This window comes from Simochromis diagramma, unplaced genomic scaffold, assembly GCF_900408965.1.
Source record: "Simochromis diagramma unplaced genomic scaffold, fSimDia1.1 OVJJ01000291.1, whole genome shotgun sequence".
Lineage (NCBI taxonomy): Eukaryota > Metazoa > Chordata > Actinopteri > Cichliformes > Cichlidae > Simochromis > Simochromis diagramma.
This window is the reverse complement of record NW_024386805.1, coordinates 214,040-231,313: the sequence shown is the minus strand read 5'-3', so window position 1 is coordinate 231,313 and position 17,274 is coordinate 214,040. Positions and strand designations below refer to the sequence as shown.

The following is a 17,274-nucleotide window of genomic DNA, read 5'->3' as shown; positions in this document are numbered from 1 at the left end:
CAGAGCAGCTAGCAATAAACAAGAAGTGTAAACTATAAAAACACAGAAGCTAAATGCTAACATGGCTAACACTAGCATCACTGCATGTAGCCCGACTCTTCTCACAGCAACATACAACTGTCATGTCTAGACATCTCACTGATTGGCTCATGTTAGCTTGTGAAAATATAAAGTCCCAGCAGTACTAGCTGTTTTATATACTGTTTATAATAAGCTAAATGTGCTTATAATGTGCAAATAAAGCCTGAAGCAGCTAGCACTGTTAGCATCAGCACCAAGCCCTGTTACATTTATACACTGTTAGAGCAATGGCTCCAATCTACAGCCTTTAAAATAATGATTAAAAATGCTGTGATTGCAGCCATTCCCCAACTCTCTGTGAATGGTTCTCATGGCCATTGATCAGTGGGCTTTGATCAGTGGTTGTTGATCAATGGTCATGAGAATTTGCACAATTATGATTAAGGAACTGACCTCCCAGCCCATTGTTCCTTCAGTGGGCTGGTTTCAGTCATTATGCAAATGTACTGTTTATAAGATTGAAACCTGCAGTCAGCCGAGATTGAAGAAGTCACTTGGATGATGATGAAACGTTTCTCCCACAAAATGCTACGTCCAGATGAACAGAATCAACTTTTGGAGATTTACTTACCTGGATGATTATTGGTTATTGGTAACTTTATTGTCCCTAATGGGAAATTGATTTGCAGTATGTCCGTACAAACAAACAAACAGGCAACCAACACATCCCATACACACTCCAAAAATATAATATAAGCCTGAGAAAACAACCTAGATTTTTCATCAAAAAAGTACAATGTGCAATGGCAACAACACTTATCGTTCAGTGTTATTAACTATGATAATAGCAGTTGGAACAAAAGACAATCTATGTCTCTTTGTCTTCACTGCAGGCACTTTATAACGACGACCTGATGGAAGCAGTTGAAAATCATTAAAGAGAGGATGATCTGAACACAACAGGACAGAGGTTGCCTTCCTCAGCACCTGCCTGTTATAAAAGTCCACAAGCTGGACCTGAGACCTCCCTGAAATCTTGCCAGCCACTTTAACCAGGTTGTTAAGTCTGGTCTTATTATTCATGGACATATTACCGTACCAAGCAATGATACAGAAGGTTAAAACAGATTCAATAAAACTTTTATAAAAAAGAGTCATCATTTCAGATGAAACATTAAAACCTCTTAATCTCCTTAAAAAGTCTTTGTTGAAGCTTTTTCACTGTAGCAGCAACATGTGACTCAAAGCACAGAGTCTTATCAAGAACAACCCCCAAATACTTATAACTGTCCACCAGTTCAATGGCTGCACATTTACCACTGTTAGCGCAGGATGGAGGGATAACTTCCTGAAGTCAATAACCATGTCCTTGGTTTTCAAAGTGCTGATCATTAAGAAGGACTGATCACACCACGAAACAAACTCATCCACAACAGGCCCATGGGAATCCTCTTCACCATGAAGGAGGCTTACAATGACTGTGTCATCTGCGTATTTAATGAAATGCCTGTTGGCCTGTGTACTGCGACAGTCATTAGTGTACAAAATATACAGTAGAGGAGAGAGACAACAACCTTGCGGTGAGCCAGTAGAAGAGTTCAGCTGTTTGGAAAAACAACCGTTCACTCTCACACACTGAGATCTGTCAGTTAAAAAGTCTAAAACCCAACCAACGAGATTAAGATCAAGTGTAAACTGGTTAAGAAGTTTATCAACTAAAAGATGTGGCTGGATAGTATTAAAAGCTGAAGAAAAATCAATAAATAAGAGCCGAGCATGAGCTTTGGCGCCATCAAGATGGCGATAAAGGAAGTTCAACAGAGTGACCACTGCATCATCAACACGTCTACGAGGCCTGTATGCAAATTGTAGAGGGTCTATAAGCTTCTCTACTTGCTAACTGAGAGTCTGAACTACAACCAGGGAGACTTATCTTATTACAGTCACTGTAACAGTGACCAGTCATGTGTTTCATGCCTGCCCAGGCCACCCTTGAGTTATTGCTACCCATCTCCGCCTCTACCTTATCCTTGTATTTTACTTTGGCTTTTTTAATTTCTGATCTGATCTCCTTCCTAATTTCTCTAACTTTCAAGATATTCCCTTCAATAAAAGCTTTTTTCCTTTCATGAATCAGCCTCATAAGACCTTTTGAAGACCATGGTTTGTTATTAGGAAAAAAATGCACAACCTTTGAGGGGATAATCATGTCTCTGCAAAAGGAGATATAGCTGCAGACAACGTCAGTGAGTTCATTAATGTCTCTACATGATTCTGTAAACACCGACCAGTCTGTACAGTCAAAGCAGCCCTGCAGGGCTAAAGAGGCGTCGTCACTCCAAACCTTTATGCGGTGTTTCCTCACTTTCTCTCTTCTCAGTACAGTCTTGTAAACTGGCAGAAGATGCACCGTGTTGTGATCCGAGGATCCGAGGGCGGGGCCAGCCACAGAGGTATACGCACCTTTTATGGAACCGTAACATAGATCCAGAGTCTTATTGAAGCGTGTGGGACAGTTCACATACTGATAAAAACTGCTCAGTGTTTTCTTCAAGTCGCAGCGATTAAAGTCCCCAAGAACAATATTAGGGGCTTCAGGAGAGAGAGATTGTAGTGAGTGGATGACGTTGGAGATGGTGTCAGTCGCATTCTTAGGATTCGCTTTAGGGTGAATGTAAACGACGGTGACGTTGATCTGTGGGAATTCCCTCGGCAGATAAAACGGCCTCCAAGACACAGAGAGGAGCTCAATGTCAGGCAGACACTTGTCTACGAACGGTCACATTTTTACACCATTTCTGATTTATATACAAACACACCCCTCCTCCTTTAGATTTCTGGGTAGCTCTGGGGTCTCGATCCAAACGTATGGGAAACCCGAAGCCATTTAGTTCCAGAGAACAATCAGGGTCAGAATCCTTGAGCCAAGTCTCTGTGAATGCCATTAGACATGTATCCCTGTAGTCATGCAAGTGTGCGACATTCAAATGCAGTTCATCCAATTGACTCCTCAGAGACTGCACATTGGCCAGGATTATTGATGGTAAAGGAATGACTCCAAACAACCGTCAGGATTGCCAATAAAACCATGCGAAATAAAAAACCCATCTTCGTTAAAAGAAGTTCCACAAAGCACAAGCCGATGCTATAGGATTTCCTCAGGCAAAAAAAAATATATATATAAAGGAATAAAAGAATGAAATAAAATAAGTTAAAACACTGACACTGACAGAGAGAGACAACCTGCTGGTCGCCACAAGAGCAGCGCCCCTCTTTCTAGTCTAGTCTAGACTGAGAATGCATCAAGACCACTCACTCACCCTTCCCTCCTGCCTCTCAGCTGCTGAAACTCACAGTTTGTTACCATGGAAGAGTCACTCCTTCATCTGAGATGAAGCCTGATAGTCTGACTGATGCAATATAACATTCAGTCTACACTTTGTTTTTGTGCAAAGATGATGAGCAGACTAAAGGAAAATATATGAACTCAGTTCCACCACTATTAAAAAAAATAGTGTCTGACTCGCAATCTGCTGCTGCAGTAATGTAAGTAAAATAATCTGAAAGTCACTATTTGACTAAACTATTTAGATGAGAAAATATATATTTAACACATTTGAGGAAATACTAATAACATAAACAAAAATAAATGTCCAATTTAGAAATCTTATTCTTTTTTGCTCTATAAAATAGTTGTTTTTATTTTTCAATCACTCATCATAGCAGTAGGATTTACATGAAAATAAAAACAAATTAAGTTTGAGAGAAAAAGTACATTTTTGGCACTCTCTGGGCAACTGACTCAGAGACTCAAATGATTTAAAAAACCAGATTCATTTTGGTGAGTGACTCATTTATACTCGATTCAGTAAAAAGAATTTACCATCACTAATACAAATCCCTTTGGAGAAAACAGCTTTAAAATATGTATTGTTAAATTCCAGATGTTTCTTTGCAAGGAAAACTCGAACACTGAAACAATACCACCAGTAACCTCCTACATATGGAAATGTGGTGTCATTAAAGACATAATAATTTCATTAATACCCAATATCCAGCAAAATATGTAATTTGTACATTTTGTTCCTAACGAAATCAAATGTATATATTGTAGAAGATTAGCCAAATTTATGTAAAATGGCCAGTACATGAATTAAAAGAATAAATAAATAAAAAAAATCGTATGACTGTGACAAATTTTACACAGTAATTCAGTCTAATAATCCACTCAAATATAAATATAAGTTTAGCTAAAAGCTCTATAGATAATTCAATCAATAATATAATTCACATTTTAAATGATCATATTTGTTAACGTTTGAATCCTGACCTGAGAGTTTCCACTGCACACTGTGAACTCTTTAGTCCAGCAGACAGAAGCTTCACTCCTGAATCCTGCAGGTCAGAGTTACTCAGGTCCAGCTCTCTCAGACTGGAGGACTGGGAGCTGAGGACTGAGCACAGAGCTTCACAGCTTCTCTCTGACAGGTTACAGCCACTCAGTCTGAAAAACAAAAGATAATCTATAATACTTATGTAAAGTTTGTTATTATATTACATGCCATCTTTTTATTTTTGATGAAAACTTAACATACTAAGATACAACATCATATGGATGAACTTGAAAAGAATGGGTTTTTTTTTTATTATATCTTTATTTGGATTGGACAAGAAAAAACCATCTGCATAGCAGTATATGAATAACATGGGAACAAAGTCCTTCCAGGTTTTAGATTAAGTCCAGGAGATATTGCATATTAACCTACACTAGCTATTACTAGGAGAGTTGCTCGCATGCTCCCCCGAAGGAGATATATAGAACACATTACATGGAACTATAAACACAAACTGGGAGGGGTGCCCATGCTGCAATCATTGTGAACAAATAAGTAAATAAACAAGCAATAGTAATAGAAGTAAATGTAAAAAAACAAACAAACAAAAAACAACCAAGTAATAGTGAGATCAAGTGAAGTCAGCCCTCGTGGGGGTGATGAATTGGATCCAATTGTTCCAACTTTGGTAGAATTTGGCTTTTTGATTTCTTAACAGATATGTAAGTTTTTCCATCCTAAATATCTCTAAAATGATCCCAAACCAGTCATCCAGGGTAGGCTGGGCTGGGCTGAACCATCTTCTAGTAATTGTTTTTTTACTTGCCACCAAGAGTAATTGCACCAACTTAATCTCACTCCTACGTTCCAGAAAGGGGACCAAACCCATGTATAAAACCTTAAAATCTAAAGGTATTTGAACGTTAAAGACTGCACTTAAGGAGACCTGAACGTTTTTTAACTTGGGACAGTCCCAAAAGACATGAAAATGGTTAGCAACAGTCGAGCCACATTGTCTCCGGCATTGCATATAAGCCCCTTTGTACCTCTCCTGATATGGAGTCTTGAAGTACCTAATAATATTCTTCCAGCCATGTTCCTTCCAGCTCATAGAACTGGACGTGGACCACTGGCAGTACAAAACATTTTCCCACTCCCCCACAGAAATAGCAATCCCTGATTCCCTTTCCCATTTATCCTTAGTGTATAAAGTGTTATCCTTGCTGGCACTAGAGGGCTTTGTATAGTTTAGAAATAGATTTAGTAGGGGTCATGGTTGTGGCATTTTTCAGGATGAGGAAAAAATGCGACTCAGCATCATTGAAGTTGGCATTCATGATCAATATATGATCTCAGCTGTAAGTATCTATGAAAGTTGTATTTTATTTTGTCAGGTTGTGATTGTCCTGTAAGGTCTCAAATCTGAGCACAATATTTCTATGAGTAAGAGAGAGGAATGTTGTAAGGCCATAGGATATCCATGCTTTAAAGTTACCCGGGACCTGAGACTCATAAAGGGGACCAGATTCCATCTGTGCAGATCAGCTTTTATACTTGCAGATATTGGCTCGTAGTTTGCCTGAAAGAGCCCCGAGAGGTCCGCAGTCAAATATATTCCCAGGTACTTAATTTTCTCATTATCCCAATTTACTTTAAATTTCCTACGTAAAGCTGCAGAAGCTGTATAATTTAAAGTCATCACCTGTGTTTTTGAAATATTGACCTTATAACCAGATAACTTCCCCAAATCACTTAAAGTAGACATCAACTCACTAAAAGACCTCTCTGGCTCCTCCAGGCAGATCAGTACATCATCAGCAAACATTACCACTTTATGTTCAACTCCTGACAATGCAATACCCCTAATGTTATGATTTTGTCTAATCGCTTGGCCTAATGTCTCTATGAATAAATCAAAGAGAAGTGGCGAGATTGCATAACCCTGCCTACAGCCATGTTCCAGAGCAAAGGGCTTGGAGAGATCACCATTCACCTTAATACGGGCTGAGGGTCGAGCATACAGACCTTGGATTACTCTAATAAACTTGTCGTGAAAGCCAAACTTCCCCAGAACCTTATACAGAAATACCCATCTGACGGAGTCGAAGGCTTTCTCAGCGTCCAAGCTTCCTATCATTGATTGAGTTTTGTTCTTTGGTATTTGAGTAGAGATGTGTAATATTCTCCTAATGTTGTCAGTTGTTTGTCTATAGTGAATGAAACCAGTCTGATCTAAATTGATGGGGTCAGGTAGCAACTTCTCCAGTCTACAAGCAAGAATAGAAGTAAATAGTTGGTCATCCAAGTTAAGGACACTGATTGGTCGATAGTTTCCACATTCTCGTTTATCTTTCCCCTCTTTTGGGATAATTGAAATAGTTGCCTCCCTCCAGGAGGGTGGGATTTCTCCCTCCTGTAGGATGTAGTTAAATGACTTCAGCAATGTGGGGACTAGATCTGCCCTCAGGGTGCGATACCACTGAGAACTGAACCCGTCCGGCCCAACTGCCTTACTTGGTTTTAATCTGGAAAGAGCTGCATTAATTTCTTCCACTAAAATGGGATGTGTTAGAAACTCATTTTTGAGAGACAGGGAGTGAAGGTAATTCTAGAAAGCTTAGAAAGGCATCAATACAATTCTCCTCCGTAGCATTGGGCTGTGAGTACAGCTCCCTAAAGAAGGTCTCAAAACATTCCTGAATGTCTTCTAATTTTGATTCCAGAATATTAGTCTTGGGGTCCTTGATTTGGTATATCGTACTTTCCTCTAGTTGTTTGCGTTATTTATGTGCCAGATATTTTGCAGATTTCCCTCCTGTCTCATAGTATTTTTGCCTCAAAGAAATTAAGTTATTTTGGGCCTCCTGGGTGTAAATATCATTAATTTCACCCTGTATTTTCCTGATATCCTGCTTTACAGTAGGATTTGCGGTGTTTATGTCTTCCTATTCTTTCAACTTTAAATTTACCTGTAGATCTGCTAACTTTTGCCCTTTAACTCTCTTTAAGTGGGAGGCGATAGAAATTAATGTACCTCTCATTACCGCTTTGAGCGTATCCCAAAGACTAGTTGGAGATACCTCTCCTGTGTCATTAACATCTAGAAATTGTTTAATGTCTACCTTTAATTTGGAAACTATGGCAGGATCATTAAGGTGCGAGTTAAATTTCCACAGTGTGGTACGTTTTTTCCTAGCCACAAAGATAGAGAGATAGGACTGTGGTCAGATAGATCTCTTGTTAATATGTCAGTGTTTAAATGAACCAGAGTAATGAGTGAAATCTCTGGTAGATGCGTAGCGGTCCCTCCATACATCTATTATCCCCATCTCTACCATATAGGAATTGACTTTTCTAGTAAGTGCTGTTACCTGGTTGGTTGGGAAGGAGGAGTCTAGTTTAGGGTCAAGTCTAAAGTTAAAACCCCCCCACAGACAACTATCCCCTGAGAATCCACCATTAACTCAAACCTATTCCTATAGAATAGTCAATCGCTCCCGGGGGGAGCATAAACATTTAAAATTGTGATTTCAGACCCCTCTATTCTTCCTGTTATTCTAACCAATCTGCCTTCCTCATCACAGAGTTCTTAGATATGTTCATAGTTAAGAGTACCAGAGATAAGTGTAGCCACACCCCTCTTGTGTTTGGACTTAACGGAAGAGGAGAATACATATTTAAAACCCTTTCTTTTCAATCTCAAGTGATCTACTTGGTTCATGTGTGTCTCCTGAAGTAGTGCAATCTGGGCCTTCTCCTTCCTTAGTTTGGACAGTATCTTATTCATCTTAATCACATTCAGAACCCCGTTAACATTAAAAGAGATTACTTTCACTGACTCACTTCCCATGAAGATATATTAAGTTACCACAGCGCATAAACTCAATAACAGCAGGCAGCCCCCTCTTAAAAGAGTAACAAGTGAAAAAAGTTAGGAATGAACTGAAAACATTTGAACATAACTGGATCTTAAAAGCTCCTAAGCTGGCTTCTGACAGTGGAGCACTTCCACTGACACCCTCACAACTTGAAGGGAAACCCCTTATTACCCCCTGAGTTAGGGGGCCTTCCACTGCGACGGCACTCACAGCACGAGAAGCCCCACCCATTTTAGCTCGACAGTAACCATAATTCACCATGTTGTCCATAGCTAATACATAACATTAAATTTGTTCTCTTCACGTCTGTATACTTGCAGCTTCTCTCTATATCCCGCAGCTCCTCGGATCTGACGCAGACGCCGACCACCAACTCCCCGCCACAGCAGGCATCTTTGTAGTTTTTCTCTGGGGGTTGCCGGTGGTGTAATCACCTTTACCGGCAGGCCCCGACTCGCCAGGTCAGCCGTTGCCTCCTCCACCGTGTTGTAGGTTTTCGCTCCATCTTCGAAAAAAACCTTAAGGCGCGCTGAGTAGAGGGTCCTAAACCGTACATTCTTCTCTTTTAGGACCTTTCGTGCCTCTGCATACTCCTTCCTCAAAGCCATGATCTCAGGGGGGTAATCGTGGTTGAGGTTGATCTTGCTGGAATTCAGCATAAAACCTTTCTTTTGCCAAGCGAGCCTCAGCACTTCTTCTTTAACCGTGAAGCACAGGAATTTTACCAGGATCGATCTGGGTTGGGAGCCGTCCGGAGGGAGTAACGATAACACTCTGTGTGCTCTCTGAATTTGTAACGGTGTTGATGGTGGGATGGCGAGATTCTCCCGGAGTAGCTTCTCCACAAAGTGGGTCATAGATGGAGCTCCCGATTCTTCTCCCTCCGGCACCCCGTACAGTCTGAGCGACTCCCTCCTCGAGTAAGCCTCCAGTGATGTTAGTTTTGTTTGAAACTTTTCCTGCATGCTTTCTTCCATTTGTGCAACATCTCTAAAATTAGAAATATCCTGTCTCAGAGTGACACTGAAAAACTAGTTCATGCATTTATTACTTCCAGGCTGGACGACTGCAATTCATTATTATCAGGATGTCCAAAAAACTCCCTGAAAAGCCTTCAGTTAATCCAAAATGCTGCAGCAAGAGTCCTGACAGGGACTAGAAAGAGAGAGCAGATTTCTCCTGTATTGGCTTCCCTTCATTGGCTTCCTGTTAAATCCAGAATTGAATTCAAAATCCTGCTCCTCACATACAAGATCTTAAATAATCAGGCCCCATCTTATCTTAATGACCTTGTAGTACCATATCACCCTATTAGAGCACTTCGCTCTCACACTGCAGGCCTACTTGTTGTTCCTAGAGTATTTAAAAGTAGAATGGGAGGCAGAGGCTTCAGTTTTCAGGCCCCTCTTCTATGGAACCAGCTTCCAGTTTAGATTCAGGAGACAGACACTATCTCTACTTTCAAGATTAATCTCATATTTCCATTAAAAGTGTTGAATTTGACTGTTTGATGTTCTTTATGATCTCTGGCACCAGTTCATCTGTAGGCTGAGCTCAGTCCATCCATTTAGTGAAATTATGTTTAAAGGTCTCCTTGTTCTGTGAGCGTGCACAGATCAAGGAGCAGAAAGCCTGGGTTACAGAGAAATGATCATCACTGTGATGATGCTCATCATCTCTGACTGGGATTTGAGGTTTTGTCAAAGCAGCAAAGAAAGCCTGGCTATGTTGGACTGGGTGTGGCAGCAGCTCCCAGTTTGAGTTCAAAGGCCCCTGTGATCTTCAGGGGCCTTTGAAGATCAGCTTCAAACTTTCCTTTTTGTTAAAGCATATAGTTAGGGCTGGACCAGGTGACCCTGAATCCTCCCTTAGTTATGCTGCAATAGACGTAGGCTGCCGGGGATTCCCATGATGCATTGAGTTTTTCTTTTCCAGTCACCTTTTTCACTCACTATGTATTAACAGACCTCTCTGCATTAAATCATATCTGTTATTAACCTCTGTCTCTCTTCCACAGCATGTCTTTTATCCTGTCTTCCTTCTCTCACTCCAACCAATCACAGCAAATGGCCCCGCCCCTCCCTGAGCCTGGTTCTGCCGGAGGTTTCTTCCTGTTAAAAGGGAGTTTTTCCTTCCCACTGTCGCCAAAGTGCTTGTTCATAGGGGGTCATATGATTGTTGGGTTTTTCTCGGTATCTATGAAGCACCTTGAGGTGACTTTTGTTGTGATTTGGCGCTACATAAATAAAATTGAATTGCATTGTTAGTATCTCAGACAAAATCTCGTCTGTGTTCTGAAGCTTATCTTTGTGTTCTGCAACCCTGGTTTCCACATCATTAAGCCGTGCATTGGCTTTATCCAACTCACCCCTTATTTCCAGCAGTTGCGCTTTCGTGTCTTTTCGAAATTCTTTCACCCCTTTCCCAACGCCTCTCAGTTCTTTCAGTATCAGTGTCAACCTTGCTGGGTCAACCTCATCTTCTGTCCCAGAATCCTCGCGGCTAGGAGTGGGAGAGTGGCCTCGGCTAGCCCCATAGGGGCTAACGTTAGCCCCTTCTGTTAGCTGCACATTGCCATCTTCCACGTTTTCAAACGTTAACTTCTTAGCTATTTTGTTCTTTCTGGACATCATTTAAACCCCCTTTTCCTCTTTAGGTGCACTTAGATAGTGTATTAATTTACTTGGGGCAGTTTTAATAAGTTTCAGTCGAGAGCTCTCGTACTAGGTGTCCATCCCCACGAGCGCCGGAACCGGAAGCCTTGAATAAAATGTTTAATTGGTTCATTTAAAAAAAAACAAAATGTCAATTGATCTGACCTCAGAGTATTTAGTTTACAGTTTAAACTTTGTAGTCCAGCAGACAGAATCTTCACTCCTGAATCCTGCACATTTTTGATACTCAGGTCCAGCTCTGTCAGAGTAGAGGACTGAGAGCTGAGCATTGAGGACACAGCTTCACAGTTTTCCGCTAGAAGTTCACAGACGTTGAGTCTGAAAATGAAAACATGAACAAAGACTGATGTTAAAGTGTAATCAGGGTGCAATAACTAATCTTATATTTTAAGAATCCTTGTTGTTTTATGCTGAGCAGATGTGGTACGAAACAACAGTAAATTGATCAAGTTTACCTCTACTGTTTAAATTGCTGGATTTATTTTCTCAGTTAAAAACAAAACAAAACAAACAAAAAAAAGAAAAAAGAATACAAATCGGTCAGACCTCAGAATATTCAGTTTGGCGTGTGGACTCTCCACTGCAGCAGACAGAAGCGTTACTGCTGAAGCCTTCAGGCTGTCGGTACTCAAGTCCAGCTCTCTCAGACTACAGGACTGGGAGCTGACCACTGACAACAAATCTGTACAGCCTTTCTCTGACAGGTTACAGCTGCTCAGCCTGAAAAAAATAACAAGAACAACAAAACAATAATTTTTATTATCAAATAAAATCTCTTTATATGTTGAATCTAAGTAATCAAATGTGTACAAATGAGTACACTACAATGCACAATTAAATAAAAAAAATGTTCAAGAATTTAAGTGTAACAGAAGAAAAATATTTCAAATTAAACACAATTATTCCAATGTATGTAAATGGAAACCAGTGAAGAGCAGGTTGATTTAGTGACAGTAGTTCAGTGTCTGCTGGCACAGGCCTGTGAGTACTGCAGTATTACACTTACTACAGTACTGCTGGTCACTTTATTAATTCTAATATGTGTGATTACTGTAAATGTAGTTATAAATAATGTATCACATCCTGGACTCTCGTTTCATTTTCTGTCTAAAAGCTGCTTTGGCTCATTCCCCTTTAAAGCCCCGCTCTCCCTAAAGGCCAACTTTATTTTGATTGGATGATTTCATAAAGCACGCTGAAGGGCAGTAGCCAGTTATCATGAGCTCCATCTCCTCAACCTTCTGGTTTAGAAATTATAAGAAACTGTATACCTCATAAAAACCGGTCTTGATCCATGCTCAATCATCCAGGTTAGTAAATCCCAAAAGTTGATTCTGTTCATCTGGACGTAGCGCTTTCAGTGGGAGAAACATTTCGTCACTCATCCAGGTGACTTCGTCAGTCTCAGCTGACTTCTGGTTTCCAACCCTATAAAAAGTACATTTGCATAATGACTGAAACCAGCCCACTGAAGGAACAATAAGGCTGGGAGGTCAGTTCCTTGACCATTAGCTTTGAGTCATTATGCAGATGTACTTTTTATAAGATTGGGGAAAGCTGCAGTCAGCTGAGCCTGAAGAAGTCATCTTGATGAGTGACAAAATGTTTCTCCCGCTGAGAGCGCTACGTCCAGATGAACAGAATCAAACTTTGGGGGCTCATAAAATCATGATTAGAAATCTTCTCAGATGTATTTTTACATTTTAGATCCACAGCAACAAAGTTCACAGCAGGATGTCTCTGTTCAGTAATTATTATGCCCATTACCTGCAAACTGTGAGGTACGCAGGTAATGTCAGGTAAACACTAGCTGTCTGAAACTGTTCCTGTTAAATGTGTGTATAAAGGAAATAAGCTGAAATACAGAGACTGGATGGATCTGTGCTTTGACTTTGACACCAAACATTTCTTCCTGTTAAAAGGGAGTTTTTCCTTCCCACTGTCGCGAAAGTATTTGCTCATAGGGGGTCATATGATTGTTGGGTTTTTCTCTGTATCTATTACTGTACGATCTACTGTACAATATAAAGCGCATTGAGGCGACTGTTGTGATTTGGCGCTATATAAATAAAATTGAATTGAATTACATCCCATTTCAGGTACCTGGAACCTGAACCTTCTCTGGAAACCTGGGACGCTGGCGGGTTTCTCTTGCTTACCTATCTGCTCATCCTCTTTCTTTCTGCTCGCATGACGATTTCCTGGTTGAGTTTGTAAAGACTTTTGCTCAGGACCTTCTTGCTGTGCGGCAACAGTGCTAACCACCGTCCGCTGTATGTTTTTCAGTCATTAAATCAAACCATGAAAGATCAGCTTGCTTCTCGTGATGAACCTGTCTGTTTTCGATTCCACATCAGGGTCTGCCCACTGGAAAGTTCAGGGATAAGGGTGGAGGATACTCACACAAACATAAAAACCCAGATTGCAACTCCAACTCTCTGTTCTAGTTAACCAGACCTTTCAGGCTCTTGTTCAATTAGAACCTCATGGAGTCTGAGTTAGCGAGACAGTTAAACATCCCTCTATGCCCCCTTAATCCGCCCATTCCCACTAAGTCATTAAATAACCGAGTGTCCCCTCACATAATTCAGCGCACAGAGCCTGTCACCCCTGGCAATCACAAGAAAACACTTACCTTTTTTGCTTTTCATGCACCTCACAAACCACTCATACTCGGGTTTCCTTGGCTAGAATTACATAACCCCCACTTAGACTGGTCAGGTCAGAGGGTAATCAGTTAGAGTCTGTTCTGTCATTCAAATTGCCTTGTTTCCACCGGTCCACCGGAACCTGTGGAACCATCAACCAACACTGAGACTGTTTTAGATCTCTCCTCTGTGCCCACCAAATGTCATGATCTTCAGGAAGTATTTAGCAAAAGTAAAGCGCTTTCACTGCCACCTTACAAACCACATGACTGTACCATAGAACTACTCTCTGGCTCCACCCGGCCTTCTAGCTGGCTGTATAACCTGTCTAGACCTGAGTGTGCGGCTATGGAAAAGTACATTAAGGAATCCCTCGGTGCAGGCATAATCCAACGATTGTCATCTCAAGTTGGAACTTCTTTTTTGTGGGGAAAAAGGATGGCTCTCTCTGGCCATGCATTTACTTCAGGGGCCTCAGTGATATTACCATCTAGAATAAGTACCTATTACCTCATTAGCTCTGCTTTCAGGCCATTTCACAGTGCCACTGGGTTTACAAAACCCCACCTCCGCAACGCTTACAACTTTTTCCAGATCAATCAGGGAGACAAGTGGAACACCGTTTTAAACATGCCATTGGGGGACTACGAGTATTTGGTCATGCCGCCTGGGTTAACTAATGCTCCCGCAATGTTTCAAGATTAGTTAACGATGTCCTCCGGGACTTCCTTGACAGGTTCGTATTGGTGTATCTGGATGATATCCTCATTTTTCCCAAAACCTGTGAGGAACATCAGTCTCATGTCCATGCTATTTTTCCAACGTTTGCTGGAGAATAAACCTTATGTCAAAGCAGAAAAGTGTGAATTCCATTCCTCATCAATAACTTTTTTTGGTTACATTTTGGCACGGGGGCAGGTGAAGATGGATCTGGCAAAAGTAAAAGCTTTCACAAAGTGGCATACCCCTTGTACTCATTGTAGATTCAAGAAGCATCTCCAATGGGTTTTGGGAATGGCAAATTTTTATAGACTGCTCACTTTCAACTATAGTCAGGTAGCTGCACCACTCAAGTCTCAGCATGCATCTGGTCCCCCAAAACTGAAACTGCATTCACCAAACTGAAGTATCTGTTCACCACGGCACCTTTTTGGTTCACCCTGATCACAGTTATCATTGCAAAGGTGGACACATCAGAAATTGGAGAAGGGAGAGGTAAATGATGCCAAGTGAAAGAGAATGCTTTTAAGGGGGGGGGGGGGGGGTCATGCTGCTGTCATGGTCTGTGTGAGCGGCGGTGGTTTCCCACTACACTCTGGTTTCTGCCTTTGGGTGAAGCCTGGTCAGCCTGTCCATTGTCCACACCTGACAGTAATCTACTAGGCTGAATATAACATCAGCACTCTCAACAACTCTGCTAACCTCCTAATCCTCGGATCATCTACTCACCCTTGCAGTTCAGTCACGTTTTCCTGGATGCTGGTCTTCTTGATTTACTCACAGCTCACCACCTGCCTTCCCCAAGTTGCTTTCCGACTGCTGACAAGTAAATGGTAAATGGACTGATTCTTATATAGCATTTTTCTACTCTCCCGGAGTACTCAAAGCGCTCTATACAACATGCCACATCCACCCAATCACACCCATTCTCACAAACACTTTATCTGAACTTAGTGCTTTCTAAGTACATTCACACACATTCATACTCTGATGGATGCATCGGAGAGCAAGTTGGGGTTAGTATCTTGCCCAAGGATACTTGACATGCAGACTGGAGGAGCCAGGGATCGAACCACCAACCTTCCGATCAGTAGGTCAGATCAGACCAGCTTTACCTCCTGAGCTACAGAAACCCCAAATAAGACATTGAAGATAACCTCGTTCACTTACTGTAACCTCCGCCAGTGATCTTTCTGATGCTGCTGTACCTCTGTTACAGTGACTCAGATTACCATCAACCAAGACCCATTTCCGGAAACCTACCATAGAGCCCACTTCATGCTCACAGCTTCAAGTGCTTGACTTCCACCATAGTTCACAGTTCATGTTAAAAAATTCCAAGTGTCAAGTTCCTGTGTGTAAATAGAGCCTTCACGTCTAGTAATATTCAGTTCCTTCACCTTTGTCTGTATTTTGGGTTCACCATGTGTTTCTGGCCACACCGAGGTAACAGATTTATGTTTGAAAAACAGAGAGACATGGGGGATTGCAATAAAGATGAGACACAAACCAGACCTTAAAATAAGAAATTCTGAAAAAGATGTAGGTGCAGTCTGGTAGCTCAAGTATTTGCTTTAAAAAAAAACAGAGTTAAACTCCTGGTTGTTGGAGACAAGTGAACAACTTGAGGATAATAAACCTGTCAGAGGGGCTGAAGGATCAGAGCTCATGTTCTTATAGGCTTGATCTGGATTGTGCTTTGATTCGAGTTAAAGACAAAAATATTTCAGAAATGCTGACATGTCCTGCTGGAGAGAAATATTTAAAGTATCATGACTATTTTAGTGACTATTTTTTAATTTTTCTAAAATGGTAGTGTTCTTTGAACTGAGCACCTCTGATTTATTTCCCATGATTTTAAGAATGAAGCGATGAGTTCATGTTTACTTACAGGGCTTTGTTGGAGGCTTTGACCACTGGCAGCATCCTCAGAAGAGCCTCCTCTGAAGCAGAGTATTTCTTGAAGTCAAACTCATCCAGATCTTCTTCTGATGACAGTAAGATGAAGGTCAGAGCTGAGCACTGAGCAGGAGACAGTTACCTGTGGAGAGACTTCCTGAAGTCCTGTATTGTTGGATCTCCTCCACTAGAGAACGATCATTCAGTTCATTCAGACAGTGGATCAGATTGATGCTTTTCTCTGCAGACAGATTCTCCCTGAGCTTCCACTTGATGTACTGAACTGCTTTCTTGATTGGTCTGTGAGTTACTTCCTGTCTGTGTCATCAGGGCTGGTAAGAGAGTCTGATTGGTCTGCAGTGAAAGACCCAGGAGGAAGCGGAGGAACAAGTCCAGGTGTCCATTTGGACTCTGCAAGGCCTTGTTCACAGCACACTGGTAGAAGTGTGTCTCTGCAGATTCTCCTGTGTTAGACTTCTTGGGGGTTGTTTGTTGTTCTTCCAGCAGATTGAGTCCAGAGTTGATGAAGGTCAGATGGACATGAAGAGCAGCCAGAAACTCCTGAACACTCAGATGGATGAAGCAGAACACCTTGTCCTGGTACAGTCCTCTCTCCTCTTTAAAGATCTGTGTGAACACTCCTGAGTACACTGAGGCTGCTCTGATATCGATGCCACACTCTGTCAAGTCTGATTCATAGAAGATCAGGTTTCCTTTCTGCAGCTGATCAAAAGCCAGTTTTCCCAGAGACTCCATCATCTTCCTGCTCTCTGGACTCCAGTGTGGATCTGTTGCACGTCCTCTATTATACTTGACCTTCTTCACTTTGGCCTGAACCACCAGGAAGTGGATGTACATCTATGTCAGGGTGTTGGGCAGCTGTCCTCCCTCTCTGGTTTCCAGCACATCCTCCAGAACTGTAGCAGTGATCCAGCAGAAGACTGGGATGTGGCACATGATGTGGAGGCTTCGAGCTTTTTTGATGTGGGAGATGATCCTGCTGGCCTGCTCCTCATCTCTGAATCTCTTCATGAAGTACTCCTCCTTCTGTGGGTCAGTGAACCCTCTGACCTCTGTCACCATGCCAACACAGTCAGGA

The 17,274-nt window shown here is 41.5% G+C and overlaps 1 protein-coding gene across 1 annotated transcript; it reads right to left on the bottom strand.

Annotated features, from left to right (window-relative positions):
- Window positions 1-1,241: 1,241 nt before the first annotated feature.
- Window positions 1,242-16,759, bottom strand: LOC120730606 (ribonuclease inhibitor-like). The gene is made up of 5 exons (XM_040027027.1): window positions 16,168-16,759; window positions 11,455-11,628; window positions 11,053-11,226; window positions 4,352-4,525; window positions 1,242-3,427 (listed from the first exon to the last, which is right to left on the bottom strand). The coding sequence occupies exons 1-5, from the start codon at window positions 16,200-16,202 to the stop codon at window positions 3,382-3,384; spliced, it is 603 nt and encodes a 200-aa protein (XP_039882961.1). The 5' UTR covers window positions 16,203-16,759; the 3' UTR covers window positions 1,242-3,381.
- Between the last annotated feature and the right edge of the window lie 515 nt (window positions 16,760-17,274).

Bases quoted from the DNA above. Each gene is read 5' to 3' on its own strand.
- LOC120730606 (XM_040027027.1), bottom strand. From the start codon at position 16,202: ATGCTGCCAGTGGTCAAAGCCTCCAACAAAGCCCT. The intron at 11,629-16,167 runs GTAAGTAAACAT...TATTTTTTTCAG, and splicing joins AAAGCCTCCAACAAAGCCCT to GCTGAGCAGCTGTAACCTGT. The intron at 4,526-11,052 runs GTCAGATCAATT...TTTGTTTTTCAG, and splicing joins TGTAAACTAAATACTCTGAG to ACTGAGTGGCTGTAACCTGT.